Source organism: Magnolia sinica, chromosome 7 (genome assembly GCF_029962835.1).
Source record: "Magnolia sinica isolate HGM2019 chromosome 7, MsV1, whole genome shotgun sequence".
In the NCBI taxonomy this organism is placed as follows: domain Eukaryota; kingdom Viridiplantae; phylum Streptophyta; class Magnoliopsida; order Magnoliales; family Magnoliaceae; genus Magnolia; species Magnolia sinica.
The window spans coordinates 66,442,448-66,460,786 of NC_080579.1; the positions used below are offsets into that span (position 1 = coordinate 66,442,448).

The 18,339-nt window shown below is 38.0% G+C and overlaps 1 protein-coding gene across 18 annotated transcripts; it reads right to left on the reverse strand.

Annotated features, from left to right (window-relative positions):
- Nucleotides 1–6,802: 6,802 nt before the first annotated feature.
- On the reverse strand, nucleotides 6,803–17,781 carry LOC131251402 (CLP protease regulatory subunit CLPX1, mitochondrial-like). Of its 18 annotated transcripts, none has more exons than XR_009173824.1 (10): nucleotides 17,272–17,781; nucleotides 16,901–17,122; nucleotides 16,736–16,779; nucleotides 16,597–16,639; nucleotides 14,905–15,034; nucleotides 12,059–12,100; nucleotides 10,257–10,543; nucleotides 9,256–9,440; nucleotides 8,694–8,886; nucleotides 6,803–7,195 (listed from the first exon to the last, which is right to left on the reverse strand). XR_009173824.1 is itself a non-coding variant. In XM_058252081.1 (8 exons), exons 2-7 carry the CDS (start codon nucleotides 13,824–13,826, stop codon nucleotides 12,092–12,094), a joined length of 357 nt encoding a protein of 118 aa, XP_058108064.1. In that variant the 5' UTR covers nucleotides 13,827–13,889; nucleotides 13,971–14,044; the 3' UTR covers nucleotides 10,437–10,543; nucleotides 12,059–12,091. The 18 variants fall into 18 exon arrangements, 5 of the variants coding, with proteins under 5 accessions (XP_058108062.1, XP_058108064.1, XP_058108065.1 ...); XR_009173834.1 differs by lacking the exons at nucleotides 12,059–12,100; nucleotides 14,905–15,034; nucleotides 16,597–16,639; ... (1 more) ...; nucleotides 16,901–17,122; nucleotides 17,272–17,781 and adding exons at nucleotides 12,660–12,764; nucleotides 13,156–13,255; nucleotides 13,357–13,427; ... (1 more) ...; nucleotides 13,812–13,889; nucleotides 13,971–14,044 and having other exon boundaries at nucleotides 6,805–7,195; XR_009173825.1 differs by lacking the exon at nucleotides 6,803–7,195 and adding an exon at nucleotides 7,202–7,983.
- Nucleotides 17,782–18,339: the final 558 nt, after the last annotated feature.

Below are 18,339 nucleotides of genomic sequence, written 5' to 3' on the forward strand. Positions count from 1 at the left end.
TCTCATTGCAATCGTTTCAGATTATGTTACACCATTTTAGTATAATTCTACGAATGCTTAAATGCTAAATTGATAATGTATAAAAGAATCCTTCTTCTGTAAGGCGTAAGTGACACTCAGAATATCAAAAGTCGAGTATTTACTCGACCCTCAAAATTTGGGGCGTTACAAATGCCTTCACATTAGTTAAAACCCTTAGCAACAAGTCTGGCTTTATATCTTTTAACATTACCCTTGGAGTCTCGCTTGGTTTTAAATATCCATTTATAGCAAATCGGTTTTATTTCTAGAGGTAACTCAACAAGATCACATACTTTATTATCCCTCATGGATTTTAACTCATCCTTCGTGGCATCAATCCAACGAGAAGGGTTAGCACTTTATTTGACTTGTGTAAAGGATTCAGGATCCTTTTCCACCCCTATGTCAAACCCGTGCTCCTGTAGATATACGATGTAATCGTCTCGATTCACATGCCTCCTCTCTCTTTCAAATCTTCTCAATGGCTCACCCTCTTAGGTGTGATTTTGATTTTCTTCATTGGCGGGTTATATAAGAGGTTTATCATGGTGATCTGCAGTGATTACATGCTTGACTGTAGGATTTATATCGATGTGATCTTGAATGACTGTGACTAGTGTTACAGTCCTTTCTTCCTCGAATATAAAATTTATAATGCTCGTACTCTCACTATTTTCAGTGTCCTCAATGAATCTAGCATTCCCAGTCTTAACAATCCTAATAAAGTAGGAAGGACAATAGAATTGATAACCTTTCGACCTTTTCGGGTATCCTATAAAGAAACAACTTATGATTCTAGGATCGAGCTTTCATTCATGTAGGTTATAAACTTTGGCCTTAGTAGGACATCCCCAAATATGTAGATATTAGAGACTTAACTTTCTTCCATTCTACAACTCAAAATGTGTTTTACTTACAGCCTTGTCGAGAACCCTATTAAGGATATGAACATTATTTTTTATCCCATCACCCCACAAAGATTTTGGCAATGTCAAATTGCTTATCATGCTACACACTATATCCATAAGGGTGTAATTACGCCTTTCAGCCATACCATTCTGCTTTGAAGTCCCAAGCATGGTGTACTGGGTGACAATGTCATAATCTTGTAGGTATCTAGCAAATGGCCCTAGATCACGACCTGATTCGTCGTGTCTACCATAGTATTCACCACAACAACTAGACTTGACAACCTTAATCTTCTTGTCAAGTTGATTTTCAACTTCAGCCTTATAGATTTTAAAATTATCCAAGACATCAGATTTTTCATTGATAAGATATAGGTACCTAAAACGAGAGTAGTCATCTATAAAGGTGATAAAATATTTGTGCCTACTCCAAGATATTGTAGAGAATGGCTTGCAAATATTCGTGTGTATCACCTCTATGAGTCATACACTTCTTATTGCACCATTCTTTCTATTTTTTCTCTGCTTACCTTTAATACAATCAACACACATTTTATAGTAGAAGAAGTTTAGAGAATGAAGAATCCCTTCTCGCATAATCCTATCTAATCTCTCACGAGAGATATGGCATAATCACCTATGCCACAACATTGAAGAATTTTCATAGTCTAGTTTTCGTTTAGATCCTATTTTATTTCCATGTAGGCCATTATATATTGTAGACATGTGAGACATTCAAGTCCAATTGATATAGGTTGTTCACCATAGAGTCGGTGCCAACTTTAATTGAATTAAAGTAAATACTCAATCTTTCATTCTTAAATTAAAAAGATATCCTAATTTATCCAAACGAGAAATAGAAATTAAATTCTACCTTATAGAAGGCACACAAAATGTATCCATCAAATCCAATAAATAATGTCCCTAACCTAAGCCTATGGACTCTGATTACCTCTACGTCAACTTTAACACCATTGCCTACATATACTGAACGTTCTGCATTAGTTGGTAGCCTGGTTTGTAGCAAGTCCTGCAAAGAAGTACATATGTGAATAGTTGTTCCTGAATCTATCCACCAAGAATCTATCAATACATCAATTAGATTTGATTCAAAATGGACCAGAATATAATTATTACCCTTCTCTACGAGCCACTGCTTGTACTTTATGCAATCTTACTTTTGAGGGCCCAGCTTTTTGCAGAAGAAGCAATTATTGTTTTTAACCCGCTTGTTGTTTGGTCCATTTCCATGTTGATTTTCATGATTTCCAGTTGGAGGACCTGAGGATTCCTTAAGTCCATGTCCATTTCCTTATTTTCATTTCCTTTTTCCTTTATGCCCAAGTCTATGTTTATGCCCTGAGGTTATCAGATTAACATTTTGTGTCCTGCCTAGTATCTTAATCATATCCTCCTCTTGGACATATTGAGAAATTAGTTTGTCTAATGTCTATTTATCCTTTAGAGTATTATAGTTCACTAGGAACGTACCGTATTGAGGAGGTAAGTTGTTCATGACTAAGTGAACCAGTTGATCATCTGTAATTTTCAGGCCTAAAGAGCATATCTTAGTTACTACTTCGATCTGCTCGGTAATATATTCACAAATGTTTCCTTTTCTGTCATAGGAGGAGCAAATTAATTTGTTTAGAAAGAAATCCACTTTAGGCTTATTTGATTTCTTGAATCGGTTTTCCATTTTGGTTAAGAAAACTTTGGTCTTATCTACATTAGGCATAGTGCCCTTCATTGTCTCAGAAATCGAGTGCTTTATGATTTTGAGACACATGCTATTGGATCTCAACCATGCCTCGTAACAGTTAACCACTGATCACTGTGACTCCCTTTGTGAGGAGGCACCCCTTCTCCCTTTGTATAGGCCCTTATGATACGTAGCCTCGGGTGCATTTTTTTAGCCCTGGGGGTGTCCCGAAAACACTGTAATTTTCCTCATACATAAATACAATCAGCTTCTTTAAAAAAAAAAAAAAAAAAGAGGCACCCCTTCTCCTGTAGTTACGGGGCTATTTTTCCGAGTTCCTTAGAGAGTTGTCCCGTACCTCGGTAGCATTTTCAGATGGTCTTAGAGGTTCTGGCTTTTCCAAGGCAATGTCTAACTGTAGGCAACCCAAAATGATTTCTATGGCCACTTTCCATTGAACATAATTTGACCTGGTTAGTGCAGAAACAAGATGCGTTTGAGTTGGAATTGTAATTGGTAACAAAATATACTCACTTTAGCAAATTGTTCACATAAAACAATTCATGAATTAAACTGAATATCAGCCAAAATTTATCACAAGTTTAATTGATTGAGGCCTTCAATTAAACTCCCCAGGATAAAGATGGGTCCAACCATTCAATCCTAGTGAGAATCAGTAACATCATCATCACTCCTCTTGTGGGAGGAAATCATAGCATGTAAGTGACTCTCTTGAACATGAAGCTAAGCGATGCCAATTATGTAAATCTGAGGCACTCAACACCTGCGGATAAGATGAGTCTTTCAGCTTTGCATCACCAGCATCATTTACTCTATCTCGTTCCTGTCGCCTGCCAAAAAGTGATCGGATGTGTTTTCGTCACCGTTTGCATGGAATATGAACACAACCATATTCAATCCTTCAACTTAATCCTGATATTAGAAGTTTGGACCAGTAAAAAATTTCTCCGATTGAGGTAACTATGGTGGTTAACACAACCGAACTCAATCTCACAAGTTTGGACTTAGGATTGCGATTATAATCCCGCCCTCATTGAATTATCTATTAATTAGTTTGATTTGGCCCACAAGGCAGTTGATCATTGGAAAAATTGAGGAACCTTAAAGATAAACAAATAGGTAGGTTTCACCTTCCTTATTCCAATGGTATATATCAACTCATAAAAGATAGGTAATGGGTCCACAATTATGCCGAATCAAGACTATGTATGATCTGGTCATCATCAATGAGTATTATAAGTTTAGCCTTTAACATTCACACAATAAACGGCTGGCATGGAACGATTTAGATGGATAGTTAGATCCTTACATTAGCGTCCATAAGATAGACAGATCAGATCCAATACTTAAGATCTACGCGATAAAAGGTCCATATTCTTTATTGCTCATCTATTGAATGATCCAGATTATGCGCTCATTTTAAAATAAATAGATGGCTCATATTTAAGAAACGTATCCTAAAATTGGCCCTAAAGGGAAGGCCCAAACACTAAATGGGCATTCAACATGCCCTCAAATGGGCTTAATTAAAATGATATGGGCCTAGAATAGAAGCTTCATTTGGTCAACCACCAGGCCTCAATTGGTCACCCATGAAATATCAAATGAATATGAACCAAATTGGATGGCCTACATCTTACTTCCACTTCAATTAAGGAGGGCCTGATTGTCGGTTTGGGCCTTGCTCACGGGTCCAGATGGCAAACCCGATAAAATAAAGGGTCGCATACCCGATTATCAGAAAACGGTCTCAGACCCGATAAATAAGGGTTGCAGACCCGATTTTGCAAAAGGGTAAAAAAAGGGTACCGGGAGGGCTATCCCATCCTCCTGCTCCTCTGCGAAGAAGATCCCGTCACCGCGGTCGGCAGATAGGCTTCATCTCCGACCCCGGTATCTCTCTAGTGCTGCATTGATGCAGTCCTGTTGCAGCCTTCGTGGAAGATGTCTACCGAATGAAACGATTCTAGGGGAAGAATAAAGGGAGAGCTGATCACTGCATGTCATCGTTAACGCGTGAGGAATCCCGACTCCAAAACTATTTTTGTCGAGGATTACCTATTGGTGGTTGCCACAAGCGTTCATCCGATGCAATACAAGCTGGAGATGCCTAGCCATCACCCAATCCCCGAAACAAGTATGTTTTATTTGGATTGAGTGAAAGAGGTTTCGCAGAGAAAACCCAAATCTAATTGCTGGATTTAGGGAATGGAACTCTGCTAGATCTGCGATTCAAAATCCTCAACTGACGATTTGAGATTTGAAATCCCCAATTGATGATTTGGAAATCAAGGTCCCTAATTCCTTGTTTGGGAATCGAAAACCCCAATTCCTGATTTGGGAATCGAAAATCCCTAATTATCCGATTTGGGAATCGAAATCCCCATTTTCTATTTTGGGAATCGAAATCTGAAATCCTTACTTTTTTTAGATTCCCAATTGCTGGATTCGATCCTCCATACCTGATGCATAGTGGCTCTGATACCCATTGTAATCTTTATGCGGAATTACAATGACCGTGCTATGCATCAGACATGCGGAATTACAAGGACCGTGGCTCTGCTACCCATTGTCAGGAGACGTTGCCCAGCAGCCTGGGCGGTTTGGGTTTTGAAGGCCACCGAGTGGACCCACTCGTGAGTCACACAGTGATGTATGTGTCATATCCACGCCGTGCATCCGATTCCCCATATCATTTTATTCATTGAGCCCAAAATTGAAGCTGATCCATATCTCAAGTGCGTCACACCACAACGAACAGATGGCTGAGACCCCCACGTCAAGCGCTGCCCATGCGGACGTGGCGGAGTGGGTTCTACTCATGGGACTCACCTTGCTTTTTTTATGTGATCCACGCCGTCCTTCTGTTTCCCCACGCTCTTGGGGCTGGGAAGCCACCCCCAAAGCTAACAAGTCCACGCAGACATGGGGTGGGTCCCACTAGTGGGACCCCTTTTGATGTATTTGTTAGATCCACGCACGCCATCCATCTGTTTCTCCATATTACTTTAGGCTATGGACCAAAAAACGAGAAGGATCCGAGTCTTGAGTGGGCCGCACTGCAGGGATTAATGCCTGCTATTGAAACTTTCCTAGGCCCATTGTGATGTCTATGTTGGTCCAAACCAGCCTAAGTCAAGGCCCATTGGATCCCTCTCGAGTTGGCCAATTCGGTGGACAGATTGGGCACCCATATGGGCCAAAAATAAAGTATAAAAAATGCATGGGCTTTGTGTCTAACGCCCTGAGAAAGCAGACGTCCTTTTGGGCGTGGAGTGGGGCCCACTCATGGGACCTACCATGGTGCATATGTTTCATCCACGCGATCATCTATTTTGACAGATTATTATAGGCCAAAGGTCCAAAGATCAGGCCGACCCAGATATCTGGTGCACCACTCCCTGGAAAATAGTGGGAATAACGACACTTACTGTTGAAATCTTCTAAGGCCCACCAGGACGTCTCTATACATGCAAATCTGCTCAATATAAGGCCCACCGTCCCTGCCATGAGCTGAAGAATCTAATAGACAGGGTACATTATTCTAATGTGGGCCCTATGGAACGAAAAACCAAAGAAAAAGAAAAAATATATATATAACCACAAAATAAAAATAAAAAATAAAAAATCCTTGGACGCTGACTGTCCAGGGGAGTGAGGGAAGGATCGTTGCTTGGTGAGGGCTGGTGCCCCACTCATGGGACCCACCTTGATTTTTATGTGTGATCCACACCGCCCATCCGATCTTTTGGATCATTCTATGGCTTGGGCCCTGAAATGAGACCGATCCAGATCTCAGGTGATCCATACCATAAGAAACAGTGGAGACAGGAACGTCCGCTGTTGAAACCTTCCCAAGTTCTATTTAAGCCAGCACTATACCCAAATCGTCATTTAGGAACGGTTTTGCTTCAAGAACGGTTTAAACCGTTGCCGGAGGCGTCGCAGAAAAACAGGAACGGCTCAGAACCGTTTTAGGTACCGTTTCAAATCTTAGAGACAGTACTTTAGGAACAGTTTTAAATCGCTCCTTTTCCAATGGTCAGATTTTTCTGGGCTAACCCTGCTTTTTTTTTTTTTTTTTTTTTTTAAAAAAACCTAGATAAACTTCATTGATGGGAGATCCAATGATAACATCTATTGCATCCTTTTGCTGAAGCACAAACATCTAAACCTCAACAGTAAGATCACTCTATTTACAAAATATAGAAAAAGAAAAGACGCAATGACCATCTCAACACCAAAACTAAAATTACAAATTGGAAGATTCCCAAAAAATTCATTAAATAAGAATTACAAAGTGGGGCCCAAGCATTCATCCCAACCCAATCAATCCCTTTTTGGAGATTTTGAAGCTTCCTCGGACTTTTAGGCAAGAGAACATAGTATATGTTTGGCAAAACACCAACACTTGAAATTGTCACACCAGCTAGCAATTTCTCAAGCTCCTCATCCTTTCTGACAGCCAAAACAACATCCCTTGGAATGATGTGGGACTTCTTATTGTCTCTAGCAGCATTCCCAGCCAGCTCCAAAACCTCAGCTGCCAGGTACTCAAGAACAGTAGCCAAATAGACAGGAGATTCATGCAAGCTTCTTGTCATTTTTTTCAAAAGAACAAATCAATTCTATTCCATGGCAAAAGGATTTCACAAGAATTACAATTCAAGCAGGCCCTCAACAAAAACAGAGAGGCTAGGTTTGACCTTGTTATATGCAGGACCTTACCTAATTAGCAATTTTAATCAGATGGCTGGGATCATCAGACAGGAGAGAGATTATGGCATGCTCATTATTTAGAGGTATGCCACTGTTGTGTCAGATAAGTAAATATTGCAGTGTAATACAGTCTTCAAATGCATTCCCCCCTCCCTAAATAAATTCGCAGTAGTGTAGCAAAGATAATTGAGTTATAGCACAGACAAACCGAAGAGAAAGGCATCCAAGCTTTTGTTTTGGCATGTACTCATGAGTATTTTTTCATCTCCTTCAACACAACACCCCAACAGCCTAATAAGATTCCTGTGCTGAAGTTTAGATATCAATAAACTCTCATTCTTGAACTCTTCTACGCCTTGATTAGACCTTTCGGAAAGTCTTTTAACAGCTACTACTTGTTCCAGTGGAGATTCCACTGAAGTTATCCTTCCCAATCTTATTTGCATCACTGAAGTTATCTGTAGCAATTCTAATTCCAGCAAAGTGGAATAATGGTAATTCAAAACCTTTTCCATGATTCCCTCCATCTCTATGCACATTCGCAACTGAAAGATCTTTTGGTTCTTCGACATCATTCTTTATAGTAGAGCGTCTCCAGAAATTCTTTCTTCTCTGGTTTTGGAGTGGACAATAAATCATAATAAATAATAATTACAGGGAAATGTTCTTAAATGAAGAAATAATAAGCTTAATAATAAGCTTAGAGATTTGCTACTCCCACACACATATAAAGCATCCCACAATACATACCAACACACGAGCCAGCATGGCATATGGGTACTAGATGCAAGCCGTTAGCTTTGAATCCTCCAACCATCATCCATTGTTTACATGGTCTTGGTATTGGTGGGTGGAATATGAAAAGAAAGTTCCAACACGTTAGGGAACCAACACGTGTAAATGATCTCTACCACTCCTTTTTTTAGGCCAAAAATTCTGGCTCAGGCCATTTGTCTGTTTGTAATATTTCAGCGGCTATTATGAGTGGACCAACATGATTTTGGTCCAGAGCATCTACCGGTCAAATCCACCTGACAGATGGCTGGGATCTTGCACCCCTGTGATGGCCTCTTGATGGAATACCTTATACGTGAATGTGGGCCTAACACACATTTTTAGGAATATGTTTAATAGCTTTAATAGCTTTCTAGTTCTATGCAAAAAAGAAAAGCAATGCAGCCATTAGTACATCTATTACATCTCTATCCATCCAGCATCTATCTGTGTGTGCTTGTGCACGAGTGTTAATTGAGCCTACAAGCTTTGAAAAAGACACCACTCTTAACAATAAACAGATGGGCATCACAAGCTGAAATTTTTACCTGTCTTCAAACATGTTGCTGATGTAGCTTCCGATAACGATGTTAACTGGAAGAACTGTAAGCCCCAAGCAAAAAAAAGGAAAATTGCCACAGAACTAGTTGACCAACGGAAGTAAAATGTGGTAATGGTGCTTGATTCAGAAAGTAAAATCTCCATAGCATATTTGAGCATGAAATAGATCAATAACTGGACCTGGAAGTTTTCGAAAAAATCAAAGTGAAAAAAAATCAGGTAAAACTTGAAAATAGTAATTCAGATCCAGATAAGAAATATTAAGAGGATTATATTTCACAACTTTCAGATAGGTATTTGCATTGCTCAGGGAATGATGTCAGAGTGCTTTTTTATTTTTATTTTTTTTATTTTTATGTCAAAGAGTGCTATTGAACATGCAAGGTCTATTATACAACTAAATGAATGAAATAGTCACTTTGAATGTGCATGCTGTTTTTTCTTTTCTTTTGTTTCCTTTGACCAATTTACAACAGTAATGAGAAGCATGGACTTATTGAATTATTGAAAATTAGCAAAAATAGTAAGATTCATGACACAATCTCACACCTTCACTGTTGGCTTCAGCAATCTATATGCTGCTGCAATGGAAGTAGCAGGTTTGTTGGACACTTCTGCTGATGCTTCACTACCATCACAATCTTGGTCTCCATCTTTATCGTTTTGTTTCTCTTCTGAGTTTATGAGCAAGGGTTGTGCAAGGCCTTTCTCTAATTCTTCACTTTCTAATGGTCCTGTGAGCAAAAGAAATCAACAATAGAATACACATCAGGATTATAGAAACTCAGAATTAGATACTAGCTGAGATAAACTGAAATTGCAGATTTAAATTAGAAGATACATTAAACAAGCAGGAAAAATTTTTGAGATGGGACTCTGTCATGCATGGCCAGACCATCTAAGTCTACTTTCCCGCATCGTATTACCTATTTTATTGGTGCTACTCCTAAAGGCTAGTTAATAGGGGGGAAAACATAAATCTTAGATAGTTGATGAGTTGGCAGAAAAATGTCTTTAAGAAAATACAATAATGAACACCAGAACAAAAACCACATAAAGATTAGATAAACCAAATTAAATCAAGTACTGAAACAACCACTGTCAAAATCCACAAATATATATATATATAATAATAAGAAAGTGATAAGCAATATTTACTGGTCAGAAATTAAATCAAGTACTGAAACAAACCACTGTCAAAATCCTCCCCCAAAAACAGAAAAAAAAAAAAGAAAACATATTAAGTAGATAAATTGAATAAGGAACTCGAAAGAAAATCTTACACATTATAAAGAAAACCCAAATCATGCTTTAGTAATTAAAGGGATAGAAAATGGAATAATCCCGACATGAAGAGGAACAGGAAAAAAGAACAGAGAGAGAGAGAGAGAGAGAGAGAGAGAGAGAGAGAGAGAGAGAGAATGGAGAGAGAATGGATTAAAACAATCAGTTCATGACCATTAGCAAATATCACACCATATGCTTTTGCTGATTCCGTATGATCCCTAGAGAATTATGAATAAGAATAATTGTAGCAATAAAAGCCTTACATTTGCTTGGAAGGCTCTGATCCTTTGGATCTTCTAGCTGCAATTTGTAGATATAGAAGAAGAGGAAAAAAGAAGAGCAAGCTTGTTTCAAGGTACAATGAGGTAATTTTTGCAAGTGACTGCACATATCAATCTTAGAAGAAACTCAGTTTAGTCGGCTTAGAACTTCTTTTCTCCTGCCTTCCTGTTTCTCCTTCGTATCAAAAAGAGACTCGAACTGAGGAGCATACGAAACCTGTAGTTGATTCCTGAGATAAACAAGCTCATCTAGTTTCCACTTTGCAAACCTGCAAAAATCAGGCCACATATTCAAATACACCTCTTTGAAACCCAATACCAGTATAACATCATAATGTAGCAAAATTCATATGCTTCATTACCTAGAGAACAATGCAGGATATTGAATTTCTCTTTTATTTCCTTTTCTTTTTACCATGAAACACTAATACCTAAAGAAAGGCCTCTCCAATGAAGTGGTCTGGTTAATAAATTCTATTGAACCTCCAATGTCACAAGTTATATTAGAAATTCCAACTAGTGGGCTACCTTTCCTCTTTAGTTCTAGCAACTGCTTGGTAGTAAGGAACTGAGGAAACCTTTTCTCCTAATACATGCAATTAACTGCCACAACCAAAACCAAGTGACGCAGGACAGCCCTAATTATGATGCATGCTCATTGACATAATTAAACAGTGAAAATAAAAGGAATAAATGATCTAAAATTCTAACAGTAATCATCATAACTGAGAAAATCATAAAGGAAACATACAATGGAGTGGGCCATCACCACAACCATGGATTATGGAATCCAATTACTACTTAGGTTGGATCCGGCGAGGGATGAGACCTCCCGATCTTGCATGGTCACACCCAATCGATCAACAAAGATCACTAGTCTGAAGAACCAAGAAGTTTCTCGAATTAGGGATTTGAGAATTTGGGGGTTTAAATCGGTTCTCAAGATTTTGATCGAAGAAAGATTAGCCAAAATTGAAAAATAGAAGGAAGAAAATTATTACCTTGAAGAAGTTGGAGGGGCACAAGAAGAAATTAGAAGAAGAAGATCAAGGGAAGAGAAGAAGCACCATTAGAGAGAAGAGAGGAATGATGCAACCAAAGGGTTTGCTTTTCATTAATCAATAGTTAAAATTCGAGTTTAAGGCTTTAGCCCACTTAAATAAGCAAATAAAGACATAAAATCACTAAAATACCACTAGGATAAGCAAATAAAGACATAAAATTACTAAAAGACCCCTAACTAAGTCAAAAACGCGCAAATAACATAAGTACAAGAAAGTTTGGGCGCTCGGTCTTCTTTCTCCAATCTTCCTTCACATGCGTCTTCCCTGAGTGGGGTCTTCTATATGTCCAATCACATGTGAAAGGTCTTCAGCTCCTCAATAGTCGATTATCCATAAGGACGACACTTGTGGTTGGCGCTTTGTTCGTTGGTACACCTTGAATGCGCTTGTGTCCGCATCACCAAGTATTATATATGTATAAACAGAAGTTCCAGGCAATTTAGATTAGGAAAGAATAATAGAAGTCATGAGAGGTAACAGGCTGTTACAGTCCTAAAAGTCTAATCCTAGAGAATTTTGATTAAAATAACCAGAAACATAATAGAAGCGAAACCAAAAAAAAAAACAAAAAAACAAAATTGCACAACGGAATTGGGAAACCTCATTAAACTACACAATAGTCCATTCCAAAGGCTTCAGGATCGATTCTTTTGAGTTCATGTTTGAAGGCAATGAAACCATGATGACAGAATTTAATAAACATAATCAGCAAAGAATCACCTAGAAAGTATTCTATCTAAGAGCTCCCCACCATCACATAACCTGAAATATACAACAAATGAATTATGAGGATTCCAAACTACCATCTTTAATTTACCTAGTTCATTTATATCAAATAGCCACACATTATTTCCATGCACATGATAGAGGAATTTCAGTGACTATTATATCCTATTAGAACTATTCCATGATAGGTAAGTTTGACACAAAGTTCAACAATGCCAAGTTCAAATGTTCCACCATGTGCCATCAATCGCGTGCATTCACTTGATGAATTACATGCCTTAGAAGCAAGTTTTGCCATTGGAAAACAATGGAGAGAGGGATTTCAGGATTGTAGCATCCAACTGAATGGTTGGAATCATTCTGTTAGATTGATATTTGGGGTATGCTCCATTCCCAATTGGGCCAATCTGTATTGATGCAATATTGCATATGCTCCTTAAGCCTAGGGCTGTTTCAACCACTCACAATTCAGAATGCATCACAAAATCATAACATTACATCACTATAAAAGCTTATAAAGGTTCATATACCTACCCGAATTCATGGAGATCCACATAAACACACACAGAGCAGAGCTCATGCCAAAGATAACTACCTGAACAAGTTGGTCCTCGTTTAGAGCTGACAAACTAACGAGTATTGGAAACCGTCCAATAAATTCTGGTATCAAACCATATGCAATAAGATCACCACTTTCAAGCTACAAAACGCAATAATTTCTTATAAAAAAGAATATAAAATAGACTTCAAGCCCCATCATGAAAGTAGAGCCTTTTAATGGGTTATATGGTCTTGATGTGCATATTCCATACATGTGAGACCCATTTATGAATGATCCAAATTACCTAAAAATCCTCCAGATAGGATGTCAGCCATTTAATTTTTCTTAACCACCCCTTTGAATGCCAATGGTTTGAGGAGTAGGAATTAGGATCAAGAAATTTAGGATTTTTTGAGACATCTACCATCCACAGTGATTACCACGAAACCAACCCATCTGAATCACCAAACCATGGGACCCATCTGTATGGACTGGTGCACCAGACAATGTCTCCTCAACAAGTAGTCCATAGCAACTGCTTTGGACTCACTGATTCTAGTAGAGATGATGTCACAGCAGCATTTGTTAGACCACCAGCCCTCATGTTTGCACGTACCGGGGCTCCAAATCCTATAGAAGAATCTTGACGCCTGGGCATGGACAAAAACAGGTTAAAATTCCATAAATGAAGCACCGACGCAAGGCAATTAGCACAAGCACATTAGTTGGCTTTCTCATTTTAACCATATACCTTTTTGAGATTGTCTTTTCTAAGTCAATAAAAGCACTGCCGCATATGAAGAGAATATCCTTCGTGTCAATCTGCAAAATACCAAATGCATTGCTAACAACGAGAAGCTAATTACATAGGTCAAAGATAACATAAACCTGGCAGTAGAGCTGCCATATCTAGTGCAGCACACGATCATTCACACTTATTTCGTAATATTGGTACAGAAATACCTGAATATCGTCACTTCGAGGATGCTTACGACCTCCCTCCTCTGGGATGTTGACGACCTGGATAAAGTTGGATCGAATTTCAAAAAAGCAAGCCAAGAAAGTGAAGTGGAAATATATTCTGGATCGACATTTTCCTTGCTATTGAAAGATTAACAGCATCAATGCCAGGGAAACAAGTTGGTAGTATGGCATGCAGACATGCCACAGTATGAGATATAATAAAATTCGCATTTATGAACTCACTGTTCCTTCTAGCATTTTTAGCAATGCCTGTTGAACACCCTCCCCAGATACATCTCGACTGATGTTGAGGCTCTCAGCCTGCACATATAACAAAAGGGTTTAGAAGTATCATAAGGTAGAACCACAGTGCTTGAACATTGAAGATGTTACTGCGAGGACCTTTTTAGTAATTTTATCAACTTCATCAATGTATACAATTCCCTGCTGGGCAGCAGCCACATTGAAGTCGGCAACCTGAGGAGCAAAAGACCAAGATAAGTGCAAGTTTCTGAAAGAATGTCACATGCCAACAGAAATTCCATAACATGGTGCTCATGCTGCAGAACTCAAGTTGTAAGACCAAAAAATGCACTTGGTAGGAAGCTGATGAAAATGGCCTGCTGACCAATCTTGGCAGCGCATGTTTATCCTAGGTACTAGTGAAAGATTTCTAGGTACTCTTGTGCGTCTTAGTATTGAATTTGTCAATATTTTAGAATTTGATTACTTTGTATTCTTTAATTTGAGAATGCAAAGTTACACAGTCAACACGATCTTAAAGAGTCGTGCTTTTGTCAATTTCAAGTGTGGTCATGGTGGGGTGGTTGCTTTTCCTACCAATATTAATGATTTTCTTTTACTTGTCAATATTGCATTTACAAACTGATATTTGGTGCCAAAAACATAAATTCCCAAAATCCCAAACATGGAAAATGCATCTAGCAAAGCACACAGGATTTATTTACTGCCCAATGAGGACTAAACATAGAAGAATGGAACAAGAAGTTCCACATCATCTCCTTAGGATATGGGAGGAGAGGCAGATTAGAACTACAGCTATAGCCTTACACTTTAGGCATAACTTGGAGCTTGCATGTTGGACGATAAAGCCTCCTAAATATTCCCAAGTTTAAGGAAATACAGAATAAATGAATAATATCGATAAAGATTAGGTGTCCAACAATGTTTTTGTATTTAAAAATAAAATAAAATATATGATCACACTGGTGGGATTCCATATTCTACTTGGCTTCCAAAAGGGTCTTTAAATTGACTCTAGAGATACAACAATTGAAATGCAAGACTTTAAATTGACTCTAGAGATGCAACTAACCTGGCAGCGACATGGGATGCAAGGACCAACTTGTCCAGATTCATCTGTAGAAATGCCTCGGTCACTCTGTTACCGGCTTTGAGCACTATACTCATGAAATTGTGGGGAAAGAGATCATTGAGAATTACACCTATACCAGAAAGGTGAGAAGGCTTTGAGCACTATACTCATGAAATGTTTTTGCACTAAATAAATTGTGAATAGCATCATCCTGCAATCAAGAACATAGAACATTTAAAAGAAAATAACAAAATAAATATAAATCATTTAATAAAAAAGAGTGAAAGACTGGGTTGCGACAAGATTCATGTAAACCTGAGTATTGAAAAAAATAGTTGCCAGATCATTGTATTCATCCTTATCTTTGGCACAATAAAACTGCACAAAGCATAAAGTTGGATGAGATATAAAATACAAAACTAATAAAATATGCCAACAACACAACCGATAATCATTACTATGACAACCTAAAGAATAGAAAGCATTCCTAGATAGGTCATCCTACAAATGCCTCTTTAACAGGAGGTGAGTTGTACTCACGCAAGCATGCATGCACAGATGCACTAAGGCCATTATGTTGTTGTTCACCATGAAGGTATTTTTATACAGGTGAGCTGGACTGCATTTTCTTAGAAGCTACCATCCAAAGGAAATGACTGAGGTTATCAAAGATATAAGGCACACTTCAATAATCTGCAACAATGAAAAATAACAATAACAATCAAATTTGAAGTAGATAACATAGAAGAAGAAAATTCTGCATCCAGGGAAACATGTTATGTTCATAGGCAATCCCATGATCAAAATAGGCTTAATATAGTTGGAAATTATTTTCTAGCCTATCTCTATGCTTTGAATGAAAAGAGAGAGAGAGAGAGAGAGAGAGAGAGAGAGAGAGAGAGAGAGAGGAGAAAATGAAGAAATATTGGAAAAAAAAAAAAAAAAGAAGAAGATCGCAAAAAGGGTTTGTTTTTTAAGATTGAAAAAAATAATGGAAAAAAGGTTTTCTTTACCTGTATTGGCATGTGCAGGCCTACATCTGTACCAACATGACCTGTGTCATCCAATATAGGTCGATACCAGCCACTAAGGGCCCTGATTTCAGGTCATCCATTATACCCCCACATCGCAAGTTGAACCAATATGGTTGTTATTGCAACAACCAAGCAAGAATAACAGAGCAATATGATTTTTGACAGCATTTCAATCAATGTCAAAACAAAGACTGACCATCTACATGATTAAATACAATGAAATAATCATGGATATATATATATATATATATCACACTTCTCAAAAATGTGCTTGCTAATTAGCAAGAAATATGTAACTTTAAAGCAACGCAAAACAAAATGAATAAATGCATTGAGATAAATCATGGGGAGCATAACATGAGAAACATCTAATATTTCTACAAACTAAGGCTCTTGACACTCGACGGGATTTGAAAGGGATCAATAACAACACTCCTTCAATTTTAAAGACAAGGAAAATGCTTGACCTATCAGTCTAGAAGGCATAACTATCCAATCCCATAACCCCAAAATCTAGGCTAAACTAGTCAGATAAGAAATTTACAAAATTACCAAACTGTGGCATGCATAAAATTCAGTCTTGACAGGAATCAAGTGCTTACTTGTCCAACTAAAGAAGCAATACAAGCACCAGTGTGAACAAGAGGGCCTTCCTTACCCAAAGCAAGCCCGCCTCCCACTGAACTAATGCTTCCAAATAACTACAAACCCAAAAGACAAAAATGTGCGTGCAAACACATTAGAATCAGGTCATAATTTAAGATCTCAGCAAAAGAAAAAAGGTAAAACAACCAGACCTTTCCAATCAAAGTTCTAAAAAGGAGTCCAGGTGTATTAATGCCTGCATATTCATTTACATTTACGTCAATCAGAATTGTCCCAAAATAACACTGAAAATAAAAAAAAATTAAAAAATAATAATTTTTTTTAAAAAAACAGCAATTAATGAGTAATGTACTCACCGCTCAAGTACCCCTTAATTTCGGGAATGCCAGATCTTGCCGCTGCCAGTGCAAATTGTGTGACAATAAACACATAAGATAAAACCAAAGCCAGGTTGATCAATATGTACACAATGAAACCCGCAATGTACGAGCTCTGTATTATTTTGAAGGTTGCAGCAAACTTCCAGCCAGCGAAGTTCTCAACAGCTAGATTGATAAAAATGGCAGCTAATCCAGTACCTAAAGAGTGATAAAACATCAAATGATATCAAAAGAAATAAAATTTCCACAATTAAACTAACTGAAAATTGAGAATAAGAAACTATTCAAGCTCACATAAACCGAACAACCTCAGCTCTTGCTTACAGAGAAGAAAACTCCATTCTCACCGATGCCAGTGAACAATGAAAAGAACCATTTCACCATCACATAATATCCGGTGTACAGGTTTCCTCTCTGTGCCTATCATCGGATCTCAAAATAAAATGGAGAAATCAGGAAAAAATTGCAAAATTGTATTTAGTTCTCCTCCAAAACCGGATTAAAACCCTGATACTCGACCCGTTCTTCCCTGTAGGCGTAATTCTCAATGATCTCGTAGTCTAGGCTCTCAACACCACCTCCACCATTGATCCTCGCCGTGACCTCCGCATCATCCTGTTCACATTGCTGATTTCTAGAAGGATTGATTCTAGGGGTTTGGTCTGTTTGATTGGAGGAAAAAAAGTGCCCTGAATCCAGTGCATATAGAAGGTAATAGTGGTAAAACCTAGATTTCTAGGGTTTTTTTTGCAAGCGGGATGCAGAGAGGAGGCGCGGGTTCGTGAGGGGAGGGTTTGGGAGAGGAGAGGGTTCGGGAGTGAGAGAAACAGAGAGAGAGACCGTCCGAGGGTTTTTGTTTTTTTACACGGCCTGAGAATGGGAAAGTGTTGGGTAAATATAAAATAGGGTACATTTTTATTTTATTTTTACATCTGACACGGTTTGAAACCGTGTAAAATTCAGAAACGACCTTAGCCGTTCCTGAACCAAATATGTATCCGTACCAAAATTACAATTTTAGTGTAGTGCAACCTGATTTAAATTAATTTTAAACTCGTTGTATACGAATCTAGTGTAGACATGGCGTGTATTACGAGATTTCCACTAATCAACTGAAAACTCGAATAGAAATTCACAAAGAGAGAGACCAGGACCTTTGAATCCACTGCTAATTATCCTTAACATCTTTTTCACTTATTGGTTCACTCAAATTCATATTGACCTAAGAAAACTAAATAAAGTCCAACCTATGTCCTAGTTTAGGCACACGAATTGTGTAATTCTATAAGAATACAATGAGCTTTCCATAAACAATTATTATTCCTAATGCAAGTATTTCAATGGTCATGCAAATACAAGTAACAAGAATCAATTAACTTAATCAAATTCACATTCATCATCTATTATTGTAATCA

Coding starts and splice junctions, on each gene's coding strand:
- LOC131251402 (XM_058252077.1), bottom strand. CDS start 17,308: ATGGTGAAATGGTTCTTTTCATTGTTCACTGGCATCG. Junction 16,640..16,735: donor TTAGAACTTTGATTGGAAAG/GTCTGGTTGTTT, acceptor TTGGGTTTGTAG/TTATTTGGAAGCATTAGTTC. Junction 15,598..16,540: donor TTGCTTCTTTAGTTGGACAA/GTAAGCACTTGA, acceptor TCATTGTTGCAG/ATTATTGAAGTGTGCCTTAT.